The following is a 25,796-nucleotide window of genomic DNA, read 5'->3' on the forward strand; positions in this document are numbered from 1 at the left end:
GACCTCAGACTGGGGCGAAGGTTCACATTCCAACAGGATAATGACTCTAAGCACACAGCCAAGACAATGCAGGAGTGACTTCGGGACAAGTCTTTGAATGTCCTTGAGTGCCCAACCAGAGCTCGGCCTTGAACCCAATCGCAGGGTATCCTAGTGGTTAGAGCGTTGGACTAGTAACTGGAAGTAACCGGAAGGTTGTGAGTTCAAACCCCTGAGCTGACAAGGTACAAATCTGTCTTTCTGCCCTTGAACAGGCAGTTAACCCACTGATCCCAGGCCGTCATTGAAAATAAGAATATGTTCTTAACTGACTTGCCTGGTTAAATAAAGGTTTAAAAAAAAAAAAAAAATTGCTGGAGAGACCTGAAAATAGCTGTGCAGTGACGCCCCCCATCCAACCTGACAGAGCTTGAGAGGATACGCAGAGAAGAATGGGAGAAACTCCCTAAATACAGGTGTGCCAAGCTTGTAGCGTAATACCCAAGACGACTAGATGCTGTAATTACTGCCAAAGGTGCTTCAACAAAGTACTGAGTAAAGTTTCAGAAGTCTTATAAGTTTGCACACATTTCTAAAAACCTGTTTTTGCTGTTTCATTATGGGTATTGTATGTAGATTGATGAGGGGAAAAACGATTTAATCAATTTTAGAATAAGGCTGTAATGTAACAAAATGTGAATAAAGGGGTCTGAATACTTTCCTAATGCACTGCAGATGATGCATGTATGTATGCATGTGTGTATGTGTGTGTGCATGCTTGTGCGTATGTTTTCTGCTGCTTGCTTCTCTGTGGTTGCGTGAAGGGTATTTCCCCTGACAACAATCTGCTTGTAGCACATGCTGCTGTCCACTCTACTCTTGATCCAGACCAAGCCGTTGGTCTGTCTTCACGGCAGTACACACACACTTCAACGTGAGCGCACACACACACACACACACACACACATGAATATATGACAACACAAACCCATACAAAAACACTTGCATGCACTTTCTCACGCACACACTCAAATCCTCCCCAAGAAGGGGAATCTCTTCATAAAGCGTTTTCCCTCACTGGGTTTAGTTTTTTTCCTCTTGAAGATGAAGATTACTTTTTGGGCTCAGTAGCTCACTGGGCTCTAGGACAAAGCAGGAAACATCTGTAGACATTTCAGATATTTCTTCCCCTCTATTGCTCACCCATATTCTGTGCGACATTTACCGGTTAATGATTTCAAATTGATTTTCTGTTACTTACTGCGTGCTATTGTGTCATGGCATGGTCTGCAATAAGCAAGACAGGGTGCCTGAATGCAGAGACTCAGGTGGCTCAAGGGGAAAGTCTGAAATCAAGATTTTCTACTAAATACTGCATAATTTCCACCCCCAAACAAATGACATCTTCTTCCAAATCAACAAGGTAGGGGAAAATGCAGAGCCTCTGCTATCTATTCCCCCGCCACTCGAAGTTGCAGTGGCCATTTTCCTTTTACACCTTGCTCATGATTGTCTTATTCAGGATAAGTAATTCCAATTAATCCACCCGGATCCACATTGGCTGGCTTGGGGGGAGGAGTGCCAGCCAGGGAGTCAGATCAGAAACTTGCTTTGCCCTCTTTCACATAACCTCTTTTCCTCAAAGAGAACCAGCTGACTGATCTGAGAGCAACACCTTCTTGTTCTTCTTCCAAGAACAACCCCTTCTATTCTCCAAGGAAAGATGTTAAGTCACAAAGCTAGTCAAATAAAAAGCATGAACTGGCACACACCCAGAGAAAATGTTTTTTTTTTATAGAGGTGCACACTCTACATAAACTCAGCCCCCCCCAAAAAAAATGTCCTCTACATTTACATTTACATTTAAGTCATTTAGCAGACGCTCTTATCCAGAGCGACTTACAAATTGGTGCATTCACCTTATGACATCCAGTGGAACAGCCACTTTACAATAGTGCATCTAAATATTTTAAGGAGGGGGGAGGAGGGGGGGGTGAGAAGGATTACTTTATCCTATCCTAAGTATTCCTTAAAGAGGTGGAGTTTCAGGTGTCTCCGGAAGGTGGTGATTGACTTCGCTGTCCTGGCGTCGTGAGGGAGTTTGTTCTACCATTGGGGAGCCAGAGCAGCGAACAGTTTTGACTGGGCTGAGCGGGAACTGTACTTCCTCAGTGGTAGGGAGGCGAGCAGGCCAGAGGTGGATGAACGCAGTGCCCTTATTTGGGTGTAGGGCCTGATCAGAGCCTGGAGGTACTGAGGTGCCGTTCCCCTCACAGCTCCGTAGGCAAGCACCATGGTCTTGTAGCGGATGCGAGCTTCAACTGGAAGCCAGTGGAGAGAGCGGAGGAGCGGGGTGACGTGAGAGAACTTGGGAAGGTTGAACACTAGACGGGCTGCGGCGTTCTGGATGAGTTGTAGGGGTTTAATGGCACAGGCAGGGAGCCCAGCCAACAGCGAGTTGCAGTAATCCAGACGGGAGATGACAAGTGCCTGGATTAGGACCTGCGCCGCTTCCTGTGTGAGGCAGGGTCGTACTCTGCGGATGTTGTAGAGCATGAACCTACAGTCCTCTCATTGTCAAATGTTCAGCAAACTTAACATGTGTAAATATTTGTATGAACATAATAAGATTCAACAACTGAGACATAAACTGAACAAGTTCCACAGACATGTGACTAACATAAATGGAATAATGTGTCCCTGATCAAAGGGGCAGTCAAAATCAGTATCAGTCAGTATCTGGTGTGGCCACCAGCTGCATTAAGTACTGCAGTGCATCTCCTCCTCATGGACTGCACCAGATGTGCCAGTTCTTGCTGTAAGAGGTTACGCCACTTTTCCACCAAGGCACCTGCAAGTTCCCGGACATTTCTTGGGGGAATGGCCCTAGCCCTCACCCTCCGATCCAACAGGTCCCAGAAATGCTCAATGGGATTGAGATCCGGGCTCTTCGCTGGCCATGGCAGAACACTGACATTCCTGTCTTGCAGGAAATCACGCACAGAACGAGCAGTATGGCTGGAGGCATTGTCATGCTGGAGGGTCATGTCAGGATGAGCCTGCAAGAAGGGTACCACATGAGGGAGGAGGATGTCTTCCCTGTAACGCACAGCGTTGTGATGGCCTGCAATGACAAAACAAGCTCAGTCCGATGATGCTGTGACACACCGCCAGGGGACCATGATGGACCCACCACCTCCAAATCAATCCCGCTCAATCCCAATCCCACAGGCCTCGGTGTAACGCTCATTCCTTCGACGATAAATGCAAATCCGAGCATCACCACTGGTGAGACAAAACTGCAACTCGTCAGTGAAGAGCACTTTTTACCAGTCCTGTCTGGTCCAGCGACGGTGGGTTTGTGCCCATAGGCAACGTTGTTGCCGGTGATGTCTGGTGAGGACCTGACTTACAACAGGCCTACAAGCCCTCAGTCCAGCCTCTCTCAGCCTATTGCGGACAGTCTGAACACTGATGGAAGGATTGTGCTTTCCTGGTGTACCTTGGGCAGTTGTTGTTGCCATCCTGTACCTGTCCCGCAGGTGTGATGTTCGGATGTACCGATCCTGTGCAGGTGTTGTTACATGTGGTCTGCCATTGCGAGGACGATCAGCTGTCTGTCCTGTCTCCCTGTAGCGTTGTCTTAGGCGTCTCAAGGTACGGACATTGCAATTTATTTCCTTGGCCACATCTGCAGTCCTCATTCCTCATTGCAGGATGCCTAAGGCACGTTCATGCAGATGAGCAGGGACCCTGTGCATCTTTCTTTTGGTGTTTTTCAGAGTCATTTGAAAGGCTTCTTTAGTGTCCTAAGTTTTCAGAACTGTGACCTTAATTGCCTACCGTCTGTAAGCTGTTAGTGTCTTAACGACTGTTAAGACACGACTGTTCATTAATTGTTTATGGTTCATTGAACAAGCATAGAAAACAGTGGTTAAACCCTTTACAATGAAGATCTGTGAAGTTTTTGGGATTTATCTTTAAAAGACTGAAAAGGGATGTTTCTTTTTTCCTGAGTTTATATAGACTCCCAGTAATTTATTGAGTAAAACAGTCAGAGGTAACACACTAGGGCCGTGTTCAAATCAAATCAAAGTGTATTTGTCACGTGCACCTTTGGTTAGTGACTCCCTTTGGGATTTCAGATTCTCCAGCTGTTTTCAGTCAGTGCAAGGCTCTACACAAAACCCCATGTGTCCTAATGGGCAGCAGGCTTCCTCTGCTCCGGCACCTGGCAGCGGCCTAGCGAAGCCCCAGTCCAGGGAGCTTATGGTGACTTTTCTGGCTCCCTCATCCTAGGGCTAGCCTCAAAGAGAGGCTCCCTGGGAGAGAGGGAGGTGGCAGTGATGGCCTTCGTGTTTTGGTGATGATCGCCCCAAAATTGTGAGGTGTTTCGGTGGTTTGCTCTGAAGGGATTTCTGGTGGTATTCTTTCACTGTTGCGATTGCTGCAAGGTTTTGAAGATTTTAAGAGTATCAGGTCCCACAAGAGTACTCATCATCAATTAACATAACTGGAACAAAAAATGTAAAATTAAAATAAAAACACATGCCAAAAAGATTTAAGAAGTCAAATGCAGCCTTATAAAATCTCTGCTGTTTGTTCATTGGTGGTTGGGAAATTGCACCTTTATGACTTCCTTGTTGTGAAGTTTCTGCTTCACATATAATTCAGGGATTCGGGCCATCTGGGCCAGATTTACCCTGCCAGCCCAGAGCCATACTGGGTTGTTGGGGAGAAAGCCATGACTAAGCCAGGGCAGACATTTTGCTTTGCCATACTCTATTATATAGATATGCTTAATAATAATGTGCATTTTCAGTTTGACATCCTCCACGCATCAAACGTCAACACACTAGAAAATATGGTAAAATAAGCAGTTGCATGGAGTTGTTAAAAAAGCATTAGTTCCTTTAAATGTTTTGTTTAATTCTCAGAAGAGGACATTCATGGGTTTTTTTCTCCCTTGCATGGATCCGTTATGTTAAAGGTCCAATTCAGCATTTTTTATTTCAATATCAAATCATTTCTTGGTAACAATTTAGTACCTTACTGTGATTGTTTTCAATGAAAATGGTCAAAAAGAAACAAAAATAGCTTCTTATCTAAGAACAATTTCTCAAGCAAGAATTTTGCTAGGACTATGGGGGTGGTCTAGCTATTACTGGCAGAGAGGTTTGGAACTTTATTTCTTATTGGTTATTTACTCATTTACCACCTGGTAATGTCACCAGGCAGGCCGAAACTCCATCCCACCGATATAGGCAGACATTTCAGGTTGTCCTTTTGAACAACTCTTACTCTAAACGGGCATTATAATTTTCACAATTTCACGGTATTATTCCAACCTCATAGTGCAGAAATACATATAAAATACAGAAAAATCTAATTTTTGACTGCACTGTGCCTTTAAAGTAAAATAATAAAAACCATGTGTTTCATGTATTCCAACTATTTAGCTCCAGTCATTAACATGAGCCCGTTCTCCCCGCTGAGCCATCCCGGATCCGGTATCGTGACTACAGCCTCAAGCTCATTACCATAACGCAACGTTAACGATTTCTAAAAATCGCAAATGAAATGAAATAAATATGCCTGCTCTCAAGCTTAGCCTTTTCTTAACAACACTGTCATCTCAGATTTTCAAAATATGCTTTTGAACCATAGAAAATCAATCATTTGTGTAAGAGTGTTGATGGCTAGCTTAGCATTTAGCATAGCATTTAGCACGCAACATATTCACAAAAACCAGCAAAGGAATCAAATAAAATAATTTACCTTTGAAGAACTTCAGATGTTTCAATGAGGAGACTGTAGGACAAATCGCTCCATTTTGTTACTACGCATTTGGCTACCGAAACTAACCGAAAATTCAGTCACCTAAACGTCGAACTTTTTTCAGAATTAACTCCATAATATCGACCGAAACATGACAAACGTTGTTTGAATCAATTCTCAAGGTGTTTTGTCAAATATCTCTTCATTGATATGTCGTTCGTGGAAGCATGGTTTTTCTCAGAATCCCATGGAAAAATACCAGCAGCTGAGTTTTGCGCACCAATTTCCACGCAGGACACCGTGCGGACACTTGGCTAATGTAGTCTATTATGGTCAATCTTCCAATGATATGCCTGCAAATACGTCACAATGCTCTAGACCCCTTGGGGAAACGATAGAAAGGGTAGGCTCATTCCTGTCGCATTCACAGCCATATAAGGAGATAATGAAAAACGTAGATTCAGAAATCCTGTTCATTTCCTGGTTGCAGAAACATCTTGGTTTTGCTTAAAGCTTTTGTTCTAGGGCACTCACAGTGAAAATCTTTGCAGTTCTGGAAACGTCAGTGTTTTCTTTCCAAAGCTATCAATTCCATGCATAGTCGAGCATCTTTTCGTGACAAAATATTGCGCTTAAAACGGGCACGTCTTTTTATCCAAAAATGAAATACTGCCCCTAGAGTCTGAAGAGGTTAAGGTGCCACCAAGCTCCTGTGAAGTATTCATACCCCTTGACTTTTTTCTGCATGTTGTTGTGTTACAGTCTGAATTCAAAATGTCTTAAATAAATTGTTTTACTCACACATCTACACACGATACACCATAATGACAGTGAGAACATGTTTTTAGAAGTCTTGCCTTTGGCAGCGAATACAGCTGTTGTTTCAACTCCGCTAGCGTGTCGTGAAACACACCTTCCACGTCATTCGTTATTTTCCATAGAACGCATAGCCCCTAGTTGATTATCCCTTACTTATTGCACACAAAGGGAGTCCATACAACTTATGTGACTTGTTGAGCAAATTTTTACTCCTGAACTTATTTAGGCTTGCCATAACAAAGGGGTTAAATACTTATTGACTCAAGACATTTCAGCTTAGGTTTTTAATTCAATTGTAAATATTTCTAAAAACATGATTCCACTTTTACATTATGGGTATTATATGTATGCCAGTGACACAAAATCTCAATGTAATCATTTTCTAATTCAAGCTGTAACACAAAAAAAATGTGGGAAAAGTCCAGGGCTGTGAATACTTTCTGAAGGCCCTGTTCATGGTCAATAATTAACTACATGATTGATGCATTTCTGCCAAGAACACAGAGTACAGAAAAATTCCTATGTTTATTTAATCATGCAAAACAAAGACTTCTCAAAAGTGAGAGAATAGAGGCCGGAATAAAAATCGGCAGAACGTTATTGGTCCCATTCCACAGAGCACTCGTATCCAGCACAGTCAGGGACCTAGGTCATCAGCCTGTCTTTATGTGTGAAACTCACCATCCCTCCTCAGGGTACACCACAACCCCCCCCCCTTAATGCTGAGAAATTCATAGAGCAAGTAAGTTTTCTATTGCTGTGTTGATGAAAAATCACACATGCTCCGGCAAGAGTCAGCATTCAATATGCCAAGACTTATTTTTGTAGTTATCATGTTAGATGTTGCTGGACTATAAAAATACATTGTTGCACATATTTGTTCATTCTAAGATACTGCATGGGGTGGTACTACTTTCTTAGGTGCATTTATTTTCCAAATAGCACCCAAGAGTCAGATTGTATGTCAGATATTTATTGATTTGGTGAGATTTCCCACGGCTGCCAATAGTTTGCTAAAGGGAATTGCAGTTGAACATAATATTGTCTCAAAATTAGGAAGCACCCGTCCAAAGAAAACACTCTGATAATGACATAGTTGCATTGTTAATTTTCTCTGCTTGGTACTTGACGTGACGTGGTATGCTGTCCACAATGGAGTCTCCTTTTCAACATCAACAACAGCCACTGCAGCTAACAGAAGCATGCTCTTAAAGGCAGACCTGAGCCATGCTTCAGGGTCATGGAGTGTTATTGCCTACAATTGTTACTTGAAGATTCTTGCTTTGTGTAAAGTAACACTGAGGCAAAGAAGCCCCTCCAACAGGCTTGGGTGCCCTCTGTGCCCGTAGCTCTGTCGATCGGTCTGGGTGGATGAATGGCACAGAAGGGAGCCCGCAGCTGAGGGACATGGCAGTGTGCAGTAGAGTGGGAGCCCCCGGCAGGCCTGCCTGCATTGATTGATGGCAGCTATTTGCAGACTGGTTAGGAGCGTTGGGCCAGTTACTGAACTAGTCACTAGTTCGAATCCATGAGCCAGTAAGGTGAAAAAATCTGCCGTTCTGCAGTTAACCTTCAACAACAACTGCTCCCCGGGCGCCGATGACGTGGATGTCGATTAAAGTAGCCCCAGCACCTCTCTGATTCAGAGGGTTAAATGTGGAAGACACATTTCGCGTTGAATGCACTGACTAAGCATCCCCTATCCCTTTCCCACTGCGAGACTGAGGGACAAATGTGGAGGTGAGGGTACTCGCACGGTCTCTGTCTCCCAGTGTGTATCAGATGAGATGGTATTTTGCTGCATCTCAGTAAGTCAAAGTCAATTCCTCTCAGTCATTTGCATCCTAAAGATCAAATCCCCATTAGGGAAAACAGCGTCACTGTTCGTCCCAGGAAATCAGCCTCTGGCAGCATGTCTCGTTTTTGGGGGGAGTACATATTCAGCTGTTCTTTGGCGTGTGCAATGATGTCAGAGGGAAAAAACATTGTTCACTGTTTGCAGTAGCTTCTTTGTTGTTGTCATAGCCCAAACGCACGTGGCAGTTTCACCAATTAACGATTCCAGCTCAAAGAATCGAAGAAGTAACAACATATCTCCACAGGTTGACGTTTATGGAATTATTCTTGTCCTGGAGGCAGAGCTGAGCCATTCCCACTAGATGGGCCAGCTGCAAAGTCAAAATTGGCTATATAAAGTGCATTCAGATAGTGTTAACTAATGGGGAAACTCTAGAATGATGAGTGAAATTCAATCTTGCGCTTCTCTGCGCATGCTGATATTTCTAAGCCCGCATGCAGCTTAGAGGGATCTTGTCTCATGAGTCCATTCTATGCGCACCAAAATTACATTATGCTTCTCTGAATTGTCTTGTGAAAGAACACAGTAAGATCATAATCGCACTTTATAATTTAGCTAGGCATGTTGGCAAATTATACACACGTGACCCAGATTGCGAGTTATAATGGAGTGTTTTTGGATTGTGTAAACAACAACAGTAATTGTAAAAAGGCGGAGATGCTGGGCTGTTCCTAAAAGTGTTGCAAAATTCCAGGCACTTTCAATAAATTCCCTGATTTCCCCAAAATCCCGGTTGAGGCGTCTCGGAATCAGTAATGAATAAACAGGTAATTCAGAGTCCTCCAACCAGGAGTTCAGGAAAACCGGGGAATCTATTGAGCGTTCCCGGAATTTTGCAACTCTAGTTCCAAACAAAACAAATACAAGTGTGCTAGCTTTAGTTTCTTAACGGCACAGCTAGTAGAACAAAAAAAGCATGTTATGGTTGAAGACTCTTCTATGAGTGCTAAAAGCACATTAAAATTACTTAGGATCTGTGCACACTGTGGAGAGGTATGTGGCCACTGGCCACACCCGTTAGAACTCTCACTCAAAGCATTTTCATTTTTTATAGATCACTTTCGTTCCCAGGTTCTGATTCTGTTCCTCGAAAATGATCCGGTTCTGTTCCCTGAACCAGCGAGGGTAATAGCTCACACGACAAAAATGTGTAAATTCAGGGGCCTTTGAATTCGTCTGCAAATTGATTTAAGCTGGATCATGTGCACGACCGGTGCCTGGCTCACCCAACACTCCCACCAGGAGGTCTGGGAGGTACAGTGGGGGACCGAAATAGCCACTGTCAGTGGAGAGAGGGAACACCACCTCCTGTGTAGATAAGGTGGGCATCTTTAGCCGCTATCAGCCCTGACAGTTAGCCAGATGGGGCCTTGGCCACTCGGTAGCACAGATGGACAGAGCTTGTTGGTTCCACTTCATCCTCCCCTCCCTCACTCTTGGTTGGTTTTACTCACACATACTGGCCAGCTGCCTCTTAGGAGATTTGACTAAGTGCTCTGGACACACTCATGGCCTACAAGACTGTGGAGTTGAGAGAGAGGGAGGAAGAAAGAGATGAGGGAGGGGAAAGAGTTGATGCCGGGGGAATTGGCGAGAGAGCAACGCTGAGATGTTGATGGTGGTGAGTATGATTCCAGGGCAGTGGTTGCAGCAGGCATTGGTCATTTTTTTATCAGAAGTTGTCATAGGTGATCGAATGCCCAGTTCGGTAATGAAGCTTTAGGGAAGCCAGTCAGGGAGGAGGGGATCGCTCTTAAGGAGCTAACACAACAGATTACAGGGAATTACAGAACAGATAATGGCACGGTCATAATCGCAAATCGGAATGTCACATTTACAACAACAAACATTTCTCATTTCAGGGATTTTATCATAGTTCAAGTAAGACCAATAATGTTAATGTACCTGATCTCTGGGTATGTGGTATTTTTCCGGCATCTCCTCCAAAGTCTCCATGTTTTCTATATGTTTCAAATGCACCAATCGATACACTCTAGCCTCTTGCTCTTCAAATCAAATGTTGTTGGTCACATGCAGATGTTATTGCAGGTGTAGAAACACAAGTATTTTGCTATCTAATAATTTCACAACAATACATACAATACACACAAATCTAAAGTAAAGGAATGGAATTAAGAATATATAAATATTTGGACGAGCAATGTCAGAGCGGCATAGACTAAGATACAGTACAATAGAATACAGTATATACATATGAGATGTGTAATGCAAAATATGTAAACATAATTAAAAGCGCTAGTGTTCCAATTATTAAAGTGGCCAGTGATTTCAAGTCTATGTACATAGGGCAGCATTCATAGAGCAAGTGCTAGTGATGGCTATTTACAATCTGATGGCCTTGAGATAGAAGCTGTTTTTCAGTCTCTCGGTCCCAGCTTTGATGCACATGTACTGAGCTCGCCTTCTGGATGATAGCGGGATGAATCGGCAGTGGCTTCGGCGGTTGTTGTCCTTGATTATCTTTTTGCCCCTCCTGTGACATCAGGTGCTGTTGATGTCCTGGAGGCAGGTAGTTTGCCCATAGTGATGCGTTGTGCAAACCGCACCACCCTCTGGAGAGCCCTGCGGTTGCGGGTGGTGCAGTTGCCGTACCAGGTGTTGATACAGCCCGACAGTATGCTCTCAATTGTGCATCTAAAAGTATCTGAGGGTTTTAGGTGCCAAGCCAAATTTCTTTAGCCTCCTGAAGTTGAAGAGGTGCCTTCTTCACCACACTGTCTGTGTGGTTGGACCATTTCAGTTTGTCAGTGACGTGTACGCAGAGGAACTTGAAGCTTTCCACCTTCTTCACTGTGGTCCCCTCAATGTGGATAGGGGGCTGCTCCCTCTGCTGTTTCATGAGGTCCACAATCAGCTCCTTTGTTTTGTTGATGTTGAGTGAGAGGTTATTTTCCTGGGTCCCCAGGGTCCTCACCTCCTCCTTGGTAATCAAGCCTACTACTGTTGTGTCGTCTGCAAACTTGATGATTGAGTTGGAGGCATGCGTGGCCATACAGTCATGGGTAAACAGGGAGTACAGGAGGGGACTGATCAGCACCCTTGTGAGGCCCCAGTGTTGAGGATCATCGAAGTGGAGGTGTTGTTTCCTACCTTTAACACCTGGTGGCGGCCCGTCAGGAAGTCCAGGACCCAGTTGCACAGGGAGGGGTTCAGACCCAGGGCCTCGAGCATAATGATGAGCTTGGAGGGTACTATAGATGTGCGTTGCAAGGTCAGGGTGCCATTAAAGGAACGACTTATCACAGGTCTCAGATAAGTGGCTGTGACTGCTGATTCAGTGGAATGCTGTCACCGATGTTTACAATTGAATTTACTGTATTGCGGACGTGACTTGAGAACAAAAATGATCAAGTCTCCCACATAAGTCTCTTGTGAAGGGGTCACTACAACATTGGAAATCACAGAGTACAACTAGTCTATTTTGAAATCGACTGAGCAATATACAAATCTGCCCATTTGTTTAAACACTGATGAGATTGATTGTGAGTTCAATGAGTTGTATAGCATGTAGAAAGAACTGATTGTGAGGCCATCAATAACCTTATTCACTCTGCCCTATCCTCATGAGTTTTGACTGCTTGAGCTATTAGGGAAACTGTTTCTCCCCTGCCTCAACTGCTGCACACTGCCCCCTAAAACAGTTAATTAACAAATCGTTAAACTTGGATATGTGGCTAAATAGATGTTTATTTGATCCTCCAGGCACCATAATCATTTTGTACTTTTTTATTGAAAATATGCTAATTCTCATTATTTGTTTAGCCTTTGATGCAACAGTTATTAATATGTATGTGACTGACTGACTGAATTATATGAGCGGCACATTGTATCTCAAACTTCTCTTGTAAAACGGGATTTGGACATTTCTATTGAAAAGGCTTTACAAGGCCACCTTTATCCATTTGACAAGTGCAATGAGTTCCAAGGTCAACAATGATTCAAACGTGTCAAACTTTCCAGCAACTCACCATGAAATACAAACTTACATTTCATTTTGCCACACTTTTCATATTCTGTCTCGGTTATTTTTTGTATATGTTTCCAAACGCTTATTTTTGCTTTATGTATTTTTTGTTTTAAAAAAGGTCAGACAATTTTCCACTCTTCCTTTCTTCTCTTTCTTCAAAGGCAAGCTGTGGTTATTTTTTCTCTTGATTTGTAAAGTGAATGTTTTTTTTCTGTTCCTCTTCCTGCACCTTACTCTCTTGCATGCATTCCTCTCTCTCTCTGCATGGTCCTGGGGAACAGCTCCCCATCCCCAGGTATAAGAAGGTAAGGCACCGACTCACACTGTCCAAACCCTAACCAGCCTACAGAAATCAGAATATGTGTCCATTTTTCTCATGCGGTGTGTTGACAAACCAAAACCAAACTCTAACCAGCCTACACCCTCCCCAACCAACTCCCACTGGACCCTGTGGAATGGATAGCCCCTATTAAAATCCTCACTAAACCCCAACCAGCAGCCTACACCAACCTAAACCAACTCCCAATGTCCCTTGTGGAGTGAACAAACCCTAACTATCCTACACCAAGCCCAACCAACTCTTTCACACTATTGGCATCTCATAATTGTCTAATACTCTTCTCACGCTATCATACTATACTGTGCTGGCATGGATATTTTTGTTTTCACCTTGTCCTTTTCTAGCACTGTTCCATTAACTATGGAACTAAACCACAGGTGTATATTTATTCCTTCTATATATTGTGGCACATTTCAGGTCATACCCTTGTTTCTGTCATTTCTGTAGAATGAGACTATTTATGGAGCTGTAAAATACAGTGAAATTACTTTTACTTAATTATCCAGAGGTTAAATGATTATGCAACCTGAAAATCATCTGCCATCTTTTTTTTAAATCAGGGGTTTTCAATTTCAGTCCAGACTGGGCTATTCCCAGCCTGCACATTTTGATCTAGCCCAACACTAACGCGTCTGACTCAATTGAACAAATCATCAATAAACTGTTGAGTGCTTTGGTTCACAAGACTAGAAACGTCAAACTAGTCTGATCTTACTGGACCAGTGTTAGGGTTGTTCCTGTAATTGTGCTTGTGTAGATTTGGTACAGAAAATTAGTTTCAACCTTGAACTTCCCTCCCTATGTTGAATATTTGTTAAATGATCTTTTCCGTGTTGATTGACACCAAATCTTTTGTTCTCATTTCATCCATCCAGACCGTCAGTATAACTGGGAAATGTCAAAGTTAGCATATGGTGATATACACAGAGTATACAAAACATTAAGGACACCACCTGCTCTTTCCATGACATAGACTGACCTGGTGAATCCAGGTAAAAGCTATGATGCCTTATTGATGTCACTTGTTAAATCCACTTCAGTCAGTGTCGATGAAGGGAGGAAACGGGTTAAAGAAAGATTTTTAAGCCTTGACACAACTGAAACATGGATTGTGTATGTGTGTCATTCAGAGGGTGAATGGGCAAGACAAAGATTGAAATGTCTTTGAACTGGATATGGTAGTAGGTGCCAGTTACACCGGTTTGTGTCAAGTACTGCAACGCTGCTGGGGGGTGCTCAATATTAGGAGGGCGTTCCTAATGTTTGACATGCTCTGTGTATAGGCTTCTGTGTGTGTATTTTTCCAAAGCAGTATGTTGGTGCTTATATTTAATTGATACTGTGGCAAAGAATGAGGTCGAGTGATAAATGGCAGATATGTGAGTGCAGAACTAATAAACGGGCTCTGCCCTATCACTAAAATGGCCACCCCGATCAGAACTACAGATCACAAAATGGCCAACTGCCAAAACAATTCACAGAAGCAAGGGGAAGGTGGGGCCGGCCCACAGATATGGGGTCAAGACAAACCAGGAAGAGAGATAGAAAGGGCTGGAAGGATCTGTGAACCATAGAGAAAGAGACAATATATATCAGCTGGATTTACCGTGTGTGAGCTGGACTGTTTGGACTTACCTGTTGGCGTTTGTACCTGGATCTACCCGAAAACCCGATTTGTGTACCGAACCCTGCTATCCTTGACCTTGCCTGCGGCCTGGGTGGACCAGGATGGAGAAACAATGGAGGATGGAGAAACAAACACACAGGTGTTCTAAAGAACTCTCATTCTGGGGAGATTTTGGTGACAGTTTCTCACTTAATTTGTGACAATCTCTCCTAATCTTGAAAAGATTTGCCACATGTGGTGAAGAATGTGAGCAGATGGACTAACCACACCACTGGTTAGGTAGAGGGGAAAACAAGGTTCATTTACCACTCCAAAGGGAGGTCTGTTTTTTTTGTGGCTTTGTTTGGTTAGGACAGTTTTCTCTGGAAAATGGGTATGGAGGGAGCCATACAAGCCCTGTTACAAGTGGCGGCCACCCAACAAGAGGCAACTAGAGCTCAACAAACAGCTCATCAGGATGCAATGTGAATGTATCAGGACACGTCCAGCACAGCACCAACCAGCTGCTCAGAGAAGAGCAAGAGAGAAACACCCGGGAGTTAAGAGAAGGCCTAAAGGAGCGAGCGGACTAAATTGGGGCTCAGTTACCAGCTGCAAATATCCAGATGCGGGCCAATCATTTTCTTCAAAAAATGACAAAGCGGGGAACCCTCAGAAGGTGGGGCCGTCCCACAGATATGGGGTCAAGATAAACCAGGAAGAGAAAGAGAAAAAGCTGCAAGGATCTGTGAACCATAGAGAATGAGAGAATATATATCAGCTGGATTTACCGTGTGTGAGCTGGACTGTTTGGACTTATCTGTTGACGTTTGGACCTGGACCTACCGAAAACACGATTCGTGTACCAAACCCTGCTATCCTTGACCTTGCCTGCGGCCTGGGTGGACCAGGATGGAGAAACAAACACACAGGTACTGTCCTGTTCGAAAGAACTCTCATTCTGGCGTGATTTTGGTGACAGTTTCTCACTTAATTTGTGACAAACTCTCCTAATCTTGAAGAGATTTGCCAGAATACTTTGACATGATGTATTGATTGAAATGAGAGTATGGCGTATGTTTATTGATCGGTGTATGTAAATCCTCAGGTGCAGTACCTGAAGGTCATTTTACTTTAACTCTGAAACTGGTACATTAGTGAAGCCATTCTAAAGTGGGTGTAAATCCTACACTGTTCTGTACGTATTAGCAGTATCATTCCTAAAGTAATCAAGTGAAGAACATGTTCGGATAACATCATCATGAGTCACATAACTAATTCCTCTATTTCTGTCTCTGAGCTGAAACCATAACAAGGCCCTACTTCACCTTTTGCAGCTGCAATAAGGATAATAATTATTGGAATAAAGCGCAACAACAAATGTGCTTTACTCCCTAGTTAGCCTCTGGTTTACGGGTCAGTTTTAATTGAATAACAGATCAATGTGAGAATGCTATATAAATGCATTATTTGTCGTGGAGACAAACTCCAATTTAAATACTGCCTTTGCTCTCACTGACACTACTGACAGCGTTCACGCATTTTCATTTGTCTTGTTAAAGTAGACCTTTAGTCAGGGCCCTATGAAATGCAATGGCATTAAAGGAGTAGTTCACTATTTTACGATATGATGTTAGATTGTTCCTCACCCTAAAAGTAGTCTATGGGCCTGGAGAAACTGTAATCTATGGTTCAGGATTCTTTAACCAGTCATTACTAACTTCAGCTAACTTTAGCCACCCCTAGCTAAACATCTATGGAATTGATGGGGGCATGTGAGCATATATTTTTGTTAAATGGCCGATTCACCTTTAAGTACCATCATACCAAATATGGAGTACGCTTTTCTTTTCTTTTTTTACACACTCACATGCACCCATCGCTTCCATTGATTTTTAGCTAGCAGTGGCAGAAGTTAAGTTGACGTTTGTAATGGCTGTTTAAAGAGAACTGAACAGGGATTACAGTTTCCCCTACTTTTGAGGGAGTAACCATCTAAAATGAAGTTGTAAAATAGTGAACTATTCCTTTAATGTTGCATTGCATCTCGTTTAACAAGCATGTATCAAACCTCTTCCGCAACAACCTTCTTCTTTTATCCACAATAAACCTTACCATGTTCCGTTTTCCACCAGATATATGCATAGAGTCTAAATAAGCCCTGTCCCAGAGGCTGAGCCAGGGCATTTCTCTGACGTTAAAGGAATACTTTGGGATTTTGACAATGCAGACCTTTATCTGCTTCCCCAGAGTCCGATTAACTGGATACCCATTTTATGTCTGCGTGCATTTTGAAGAAAGTTGCTAACTATCGCTAGGTTAATTGCTAACTAGCGTTAGTGCAATGACTGGAAGTCTATGGATATCTGCTAGCACGCTAGGGTATCTGCTAGCATGATAGTAGATACCCACAGATGTCCAGTTATTGTGCTAACGCTAGTTGGCAATGGCTCGTAGAATTACAACCCAACTTCCTTCTTACTGGACACAGTAAGGACACATATTGTTTTTATTTTTATTTTCTGCACTTTTGCACACCAGTATCCCTACTTGCACATCATCATCTGCTCATTTATTACTCCGGTGTTAATCTGCTAAATTGTAATTATTTGCTCCTATGGCCTATTTATTGCCTAACTTCTCATGCCTTTTGCACACACAGTATATAGACTTTAATTTTTTCCTACTGTGTTATTGACTTGTTTATTGTGTTACTGGCTTGTTTATTGTTTATTCCATGTGTAACTCTGTGTTGTTATCTGTGCCACACTGCTTTGCTTTATCTTGGCCAGGTCGCAGTTGTAAACTTGTTCTCAACTAGCCTACCTGGTTAAATAAAGGTGAAATAAAACAATAGAGACATACAAATGGTATCCACGAGTTCCTCTGACTCTAGGCAGTAGATAAAGGGCCTCATTTGCGAAGATCCCAAAGTATCCCTCTAACATTCGTCGGTGAGGAATGAGAGGCATCCATCACATCTCCATCATGCCTGACTCTAATAATTCATCATTGCCTCTCCCGTCACACTAGTGGCAGGAAGCCACCACCTAAACACCTCCATCAATCTGAGGAGGACACAGGTGGAGGTAACTCCTCCCACAAGAGCTGCAAGATAAAGGTAGGCATACTTTGCAGAAGCTGCCTTTTGGCTTCTTTAAGAAATAGTTAACAGTGAACGTATTGGATGGTTCCTACATTTGAAAATTACCGAACTCCTGTTTACTTTTACAAAAATAAAGTCCACACACACCACAGGCACGGCACACACAGTATCGAGGGGAAATTGGTGGCGGGGTGTGTGGATACACTGATGTACGGCGCCCATCTGCCTTTCATAGTGGTAATTTCTCTTCTCCCTACCCCCTATCCCCCATAATTGTGATCAACTGGCTCTTCACTGGTGGCTTTGGCAATCACAATGGAGGGAGATGTAGATAGATACTATGTCAGCCTCTTCAATCAACTGCCATTTCTGAATGCTTTTTTTTGTGCCATAGGATGATATGAATAATATACATAGTAGGAAAATCAAACCCATTTTCATGATTTTGGAAGAGCATCAAAATACATAAAACGCATCACATTTTTGTACTCATTCAGCAGTTGGTCAAAACTGCATTTTGAAGTGTCCTAATCAATATACAGAAACAGTTTCTGATATATTGAAAACATGAACTTTAAAATATACTACCTACTCATACAGTACATTTACCACAATAGTAGTCATATTACTTGGATTTTTTAAATCAATTACCTTATAAACTGCATGTGCACCAAGAACCATGTTTTAACAAGTGGCAATGAATCACTCGTATTGATTCGGGGGAATCAGGTTGTATGCGCTGTTGAAACTAACACAACTAAAATATCACATGGAAACTATAAATATTGTTTAGAGGAGAAACTGCTGAAGACGACCTACATTTTGGATGGTTGAGTTTAGCTTCAAGTGGGCCGCCAACACGGAAAGTTAAACGCAAAACTATTTTGTTAATCACTGGTATCGATATCACTTTGAAATCAATGAAACAGGGGCAAAGGTTTAGGGTGTCTGCGCTGTTTTAACTAACACTATTCAGAGGCTACACCGAATCTGACAATAATTGTTATATTACTCACTAGAAGAGAATGTGCTGTGGACAGTCAATTCAATTCTCGAATGTCAGATGGAAGTTTTGGGTGGCTGCCGAAATGGGGAAGGAAACAAATCAGTTTTCTTATTCAACTTAACTAATCACGACCCACCATAGGATATCAACAGTGACAGGGTTTGGCTGTTATTTGAGTTACAGTTTTACTCTCAAATCCATGCACTGGTGTGAAGCCAGTGACTTTTATACAGAGAGCTCCCCAAATTCTCCCTGCCATTTGAGTTTGAAAATTATAGTAGAATTCTAATCTGTTAAAAAATAAATCAACATTTAAATTTAGGCTCATGTGTATGTTACCCACTTACAAATTCTTGGCACAATCACATATATTTCCAAATAGTTTAACCATTTACAGTTGAAAAATGTTGTAATGCACAATTTAACCGGTCGCTCTAAAAAAGAGCTCCCTTAGTAGCTGTGCAGTAGGCCGTTAATTCACCCTGCCTAAATACAGTTGAAGTCGGAAGTTTACATACACTTAGGTTGGAGTCATTAAACTCATTTTTTAACCACTCCACAAATTTCTTGTTAACAAACTATAGTTTTGGCAAGTCGGTTAGGACAATTGTTTACAGACAGATTATTTCACTTATAATTCACTGTATCACAACTCCAGTGGGTCAGAAGTTTACATACACAAAATTGACTGTGCCTTTAAACAGCTTGGAAAATTCCAGAAAATTATGTCATGGCTTTCGAAGTTTCTGATAGGCTAATTGACATCATTTGAGTCAATTGGAGGTGTACCTGTGGATGTATTTCAAGGTCTACCTTCAAACTCAGTGCCTCTTTGCTTGACATCATGGGAAAATCAAAAGAAATCAGCCAAAACCTCAGAAAAAAAGTGTAGATCTCCACAAGTCTGGTTCATCCTTGGGAGCAATTTCCAAACGCCTGAAGGTAACACATCCATCTGTACACACAATAGTACGCAACTATAAACACCATGACACCACGCAGCCGTAATACTCAGGAAGGAGACGCGTTCTGTCTCCAAGAGGTGAACGTACTTTGGTGCAAAAGTGCAAATCAATCCCAGAACAACAGCAAAGGACCTTGTGAAGATGCTGGAGGAAACAGGTACAAAAGTATAACCACAGTAAAACGGGTCCTATATCGACATAACCTGAAAGGCCACTCGGCAAGGAAGAAGCCACTGCTCCAAAACCTCCATAAGAAAGCCAGACTACGGTTTGCAACTGCACATGGGGACAAAGATCATACTTTATAGAGAAATGTCCTCTGGTCTTATGAAACAAAAATAGAACTGTTTGGCCATAATGACCATCATTATGTTTGGAGGGAAAGGGGAGGCTTGCAAGCTGAAGAACACCATCCCAACCGTGAAGCATGGGGGTAGCAGCATCATGTTGTGGGGGTGCTTTGCTGCAGGAGGGACTGGTGCACGTCACAAAATATTTGGCATCACGAGGTAGGAAAATCATGTGGATATATTGAAGCAACATCTCAAGACAACTGTCAGAAAGCTTGGTTGCAAATGGGTCTTCCAAAGGGACAATGACCCCAAGCATACTTCCAAAGTTGTGGCAAAATGGCTTAAGTTCAACGAAGTCAAGGTATTGGAGTGGCCATCAAAAAGCCTTCACCTCAATCCTATAGAAAATGTGTGGGCAGAACTGAAAAAGTGTGTGCGAACAAGGAGGCCTACAAACCTGCCTCCATTACACCAGCTCTGTCAGGAGGAATGGGCCAGAATTCACCCAACTTATTGTGGGAAGCTTGTGGAAGGCTACCCGAAACATTTGACACAAGTTAAACAATGTAAAGATGATGTTACCCAATACTAATTAAGTGTATGTAAACTTCTGACCCACTGGGAATGTGGTGAAAGAAAGAAAAGCTGAAATAATTAATTCTCTCTACTATTATTTCACATTCTTAAAATAAAGTGGTGATTATAACTGACCCAAGACAGGGAATTTTTACTATGATTAAATGTCAGGAATTGTGAAAAGCTGAGTTTAAATGTATTTGGCTAAGGTGTATGTAAACGTCTGACTTCAACTGTATTGCCTTCTTATCTTTAGTATAAAGAGACATAGACAAACAAAATGTTATATGAGTATATAAGTGTTTCAGCTTTGGTTGTAGTTTCTTCAATGATGGACATCGTACATATCTTCCATAGTGTCCAGTTGAACACTTAACCAGAATTCCAGGTATTTCAGACCAGGGCCACTGTTTGGTCCTTCCATAGCGTGATGGAACCAGCTTGATCTCGTTTAGATTCTGTTTCGGTCAGTCTGCTTGACAAGGCTAGTCCTCTTAGTAAAGAAGTGACTGGGCATAGGAGGTTGTAGCTGCATAGGGAGCTTTGGTTGAGTGCTACCTCAATGTGTATGTAATGCTTCCACCCATACAGCGTAACAGTGCATGACCACAGTATCAGTGCCTCAAAGCTCCCCAGTCTTCTATTTTCATCTATTGATCTATTGCTCCTCAGCAATGCAGCAGAGTTGAAGGAGCACATCTTGGCTCATCCCATCCAGATAGCTGTGTGCTTTACTTAGGGAAGAATCCACTCACCCAACCCTCAATTTACTCAATACATCAGCCTCGGGCTTGCCTGTCAAAGGCAAAGTCAATATTTCATGTTTCCTGTAGACAGTTTTTTTCCAATCCTATTGGATTCAGCCCAAAGACTGGTCGTGGTATCTGCATGAGACTGGTCGTGGTATCTGCATGAGACTGGTCGTGGTATCTGCATGAGACTGGTCGTGGTATCTGCATGAGACTGGTCGTGGTATCTACATGAGACTGGTCGTGGTATCTACATGAGACTGGTCGTGGTATCTACATGAGACTGGTAGTGGTATCTACAGCAGAACATAGCATAGAAGCATTTGGAGCAGTGGGGCCCAGAAGAGAACATGTTGGGAGTCTTTTTGATAGTTGGGCACAGTTCCAAAACAGACCATATCAATTCACATCTGTGGAACGGCTCTGAAGCTGCTCGCACAACGGAGGAATGCTGGCCCCGCTGCACTATCAAAGAGAACATTCATCTGTGTTCTACACAAACATCTGACTCAACCTGGTGCTTTGTAGAAGAGATGAGACGCTGTTTGCTGTGAATGAAAGGAGGAGAGGCTCCAAGCGTAGAGAAGGGGTCCAGAGTACAGGCAGTAATGGAACTACAGGCACAGCAAACGGCTGCTAAGAGCAGGCGTCGTTGGAACAGAGAACAACCTCCTCCTCTGTCCTACAATACATTTTCATAGATGTTGATGTGGAATTAGAATGTGGCATGAAGTACGTTTGTGACACACATAAATATATAAAAGGTTTTGAGGATGAGAAGATTCCTCACGAAAACAGAAAAATGTACTTTGCACTTTTTCACCCGACACTCAGTGGAGCAGAAAACTGTATATTACCATTTGTGGTTCTGACAAGTGTTGCTCTGTGTTGGGAGAGCGACGTAACACACATACACTCACTCACAAGCACACACACACACTGTGTGAGGAACTTTCATCCAACACATGGCTGAGCAAATACGTTTGGGAGATAGGATAGCACTGACGCAGACACACACACACACACACACACACACACACACACACACACACACACACACACACACACACACACACACACACACACACACACACACACACACACACACACACACACACACACACACACACACACACACACACACACACACACACACACACACACACACACAGTTAAACTTAACAGAAGGGGAGAGAGAAAACAAGTACAAGTGTGATTCAGGGTGATTGCAAACTGGTTGGGGGATCTATAAAGGTTGGGGGATCTATAAAGCATGGCAAGGTAAGTTATGATTCACCAAAGAATTCATTGATTTGTGAAGCCAGTATCAGTAGTAGAAAAGCAACAACTGCCAAAAGCCAGAGTCCATTTAAATCAATTCATCCACTCTTTTATGGATGCTGTCTATCTCTGTGTTTGCCGTAGAGATTTCACTCCTTTGTCATCTCTTTTCAGTACATACATATTCATTTGTAGACAACAGCCACATCAAATAACTTTGCTGCAGGTAGCACTTTATTTTTATTTATTAAGGATACCATTCTCTTCCTGGGTCCAGCAACATTAAGGCAGTTATATGCAATTAAAATAACACATGACATTACATTACATTTCGTAACACTATTCACACATTAAGTATGTTCCCTCAGGCCACTACTCTTGTACCACATATCTACAATACAAAATCCATATGTACATGTGTCTAGATTGTCCTATACAGTTCATTCTAGTGTAAAAAAAAATGTGTTAAAAAAAGCAAGAACACCTCAGCTGATATGAGATTAATGTTGAACACCTCCATTGCATTTTCGTGCAAAGTTTTCTCTCTGAAAGGTGAAACAAGATACATAGGAATCCATAGAGTGTGATGGCTATTCCCAAAACATATGTGCTAAAGCTCCCCTTGGCCCATTAGATATGACTCTACCTGAAGGACTGGAGGTGGCGTGCGCCCTACTTCCTCTGTTCTCATCAAAATGATCAATCCTAGCACACACCGCAGAGAGTGGGTTACCTTTTGAAATGATCATTCAATTTATGTCAACTTGGCTGATCCCATTTGATAAGAAAGCAAAGCCCCAGCATGTTCGAGACGGAGAAAGATGGTTGGGTATTGCAATTTTCTGAGGCCTTGTTTTTATTCTCACCTTTTTGACTCCATGCATGCCAATGAGGCAAGTTGCATTTGTTGTATCAATGGGAGCTAGAAGTCACATCATATTCTGAGTAATCCTGTACAATGTGCTTTACAGCACATTACAACCAATCTTTTTCGGTTTGTAGAGAAGGAAAGATAACCTACCTATGATATTGCAGCTCCGATGTGCATTTATTGACTGCTGATGAGCCAGAGGTACCATTTATCTATAGGCTCATTTTCTTCCACAATTCCACAGCTACCAGTTGCCATTTTAAAGTGACAGTTCACATGTATAAAGGGTTCTCAGTGTTTCTCAACACCATTAAATCAAGCTCTCACCCTCTCTCTCTAGCCAGGGCTTTATTGATTGGACCTGCAGCACCATGACCATGCCTATCTGCAATATCATGCCATAGGGCTGAGGAAATCAAGTGTTTGAAAATGTGACTTTTGTTTTTGGCTCTGGTTTCATGAAAGCTGCATCCAAGCAATGTATCAGCAATATCCCTATTTGTAGATTTGTCAATCAATGTCAATAATACTGTCACAAAATAAACAGTCATCTGTCAAGTTAAAGTCAATTATTATGATTATGACGTTGTCTTTATGTCTCCCTTTCTATTCTTCCTATCTGGATAAGGGTTTGGCACATTTTCTATCCTCTGATTCATGAAAGGAGATGATCCCATGTACTGTGATTTATCTGCGTCCTTTTACGAATGGGGAAAGCTGACGATAGGCATAGAACATCAATCATCTTACCAGAAAAGAGGTGTCGGATGTGGAGCTCATTTATGGCTGATAAGCACATTCTGACAAAGTCATTTTGAGAGGATGATCCCAGTTTGAGCGGAATTATAGCTTGTGCTGTTTTCCATACTATAGAAATCGTCCCCAAATTAATTCCTTAGGTACCACCTACACCTCTCGTTGTCAGGTTGCTGAGTTGCTGTAGGCTACTTTGTGCGTTTGTTAATTACTTGATTTACTCACACGTAGAGTTCAGTTTCTGTCAACGCATTCTGAACTGTTTTTGTTTATGGAAAAGCATTCAAGTTATTTTGCCAGCCGTGGAACCAGGTCTCACCTCTAGCCTTTCTAATTAGCTGATATGGCTATTGTTATTCTGAGGAGGTTGTGCACATGTCAGAAACAAAAGTATTTGACTTAAATTGGATGTCAGGTATCCAGCATCGTCCTTGTATGTCTGAAATGTTTTAACACGTTTTTTTTTGTGTTGGCTGGTGGATGTGTAGTTTTCATTTTAGTGTAGACACATTTGGAAATATTATCATGAAGGTCTATGTTGTGATGCGATGTCATACTTCCTTGTGAACGGACTCTCTTTCGACACCATCTGTCCGTCTCTCCCACAGGGGCTCAAACCCATGGACCACAACGGGCTCTCGGATCCGTATGTCAAACTGCACCTACTGCCTGGGGCCAGTAAGGTACGTACCTGTCTTATTATACCTCAATCAATCACATTTATTTGTAAAGCCCTTTTTACATCAGCCGATGCAGATGTAGAAGCACGGTGGCTAGAAAAACGTCCCTAGAAACGAAGGAACCTAGGAAGAAACCTAGAGAGGATCCAGGCTCTGAGGGGTGGTCAGTCCTCTTCTGTCTGTGCAGGGTGGAGATTATAACAGAACATGGCCAAGATGCTCAAACGGTCAATAATAATAATAATAATCACAGTGGTTCTAGAGTGTGCAACAGGTCAGCACCTCAGGAATAAATGTCAGTTGGCTTTTCATAGCCGATCGTTCAGAGTTAGAGACTGTAGGTGCGATAGAGAGGGAGTCAAAATCATGTTATACTCATGTTTAAGGGACACTACGGGAGTTTAGGTGTTCCTGTTTACCTCAAATGTTGTGAGATGTCGGCAGGTAGCCTGGTGTTTAAGAACATTGGGTCAGTAACCTAAAGATTGCAGGTTTGAATCCCTGAGCCGACTAGGTGAAGAACTCTGTCTATGTCCCTTTGAGCAAGGCACTGAACCCTAATTGCTCCTGGGTCGCCGTCAATAATGGCTGAACCCTGGCTCTCTACCCACTTTCCAATGGTGTCTCGGGGGATTTCGATATGGGACTAATGTAAGCACCTCACCAATTATTATGGTTCATACACGCCTATTATAAAAGTAGTGCGATTCCAGTGTTATGGACGTTACATTTGCATGCAAATCACAACTTTAATGTCTCACAGAATGGACCAAAAAATAGAAATACAACTTTTGATGTGTGTGTCTATAATACACCTTGTGGTAAGTGTATTTCCCCCAAAAAAGCTGGCTTCTAAATAGTTGCATGCTGAAGAAATAAAGCAAATAATATGTATTATGGATGTTACATTTAACGGACAAGTTTTTTGGAGGAACATAATATGAACAAAAGTCTGAGTTTTTAAGTTTTAGGTCAAAACATGGATAGCCATTTTGAAGGAAAGGCTTTGCTGAACAGAAAAACAATACTTTTGAAAATATTTGCATTATTACTTTACAGGGGGAAAAATACCATTCTGGATGCTACACCATCCGTTACGAATGTTAGTCTGAAATACATTTTGTAATTTTGTTTTTAAAATGTCA

General features: G+C 42.3%; 1 protein-coding gene across 2 annotated transcripts in view; it reads left to right on the forward strand.

The window, feature by feature from the left end:
* Positions 1 to 25,796, forward strand: part of LOC123999706 (double C2-like domain-containing protein beta) — a 323,615-nt gene that overhangs the window by 221,704 nt on the left and 76,115 nt on the right. The window contains exons 11-12 of one of the 2 annotated variants that reach the window (XM_046305710.1): positions 12,704 to 12,727; positions 24,580 to 24,654. In XM_046305710.1, coding sequence (XP_046161666.1) covers positions 12,704 to 12,727; positions 24,580 to 24,654 — 99 coding nt within the window. The remainder of the gene's footprint in view (positions 1 to 12,703; positions 12,728 to 24,579; positions 24,655 to 25,796) is intronic. The other variant, XM_046305711.1, reaches the window with a different exon arrangement.

The sequence above is a fragment of the Oncorhynchus gorbuscha genome, linkage group LG16 (assembly GCF_021184085.1).
Source record: "Oncorhynchus gorbuscha isolate QuinsamMale2020 ecotype Even-year linkage group LG16, OgorEven_v1.0, whole genome shotgun sequence".
Classification (NCBI taxonomy): Eukaryota; Metazoa; Chordata; class Actinopteri; order Salmoniformes; family Salmonidae; genus Oncorhynchus; species Oncorhynchus gorbuscha.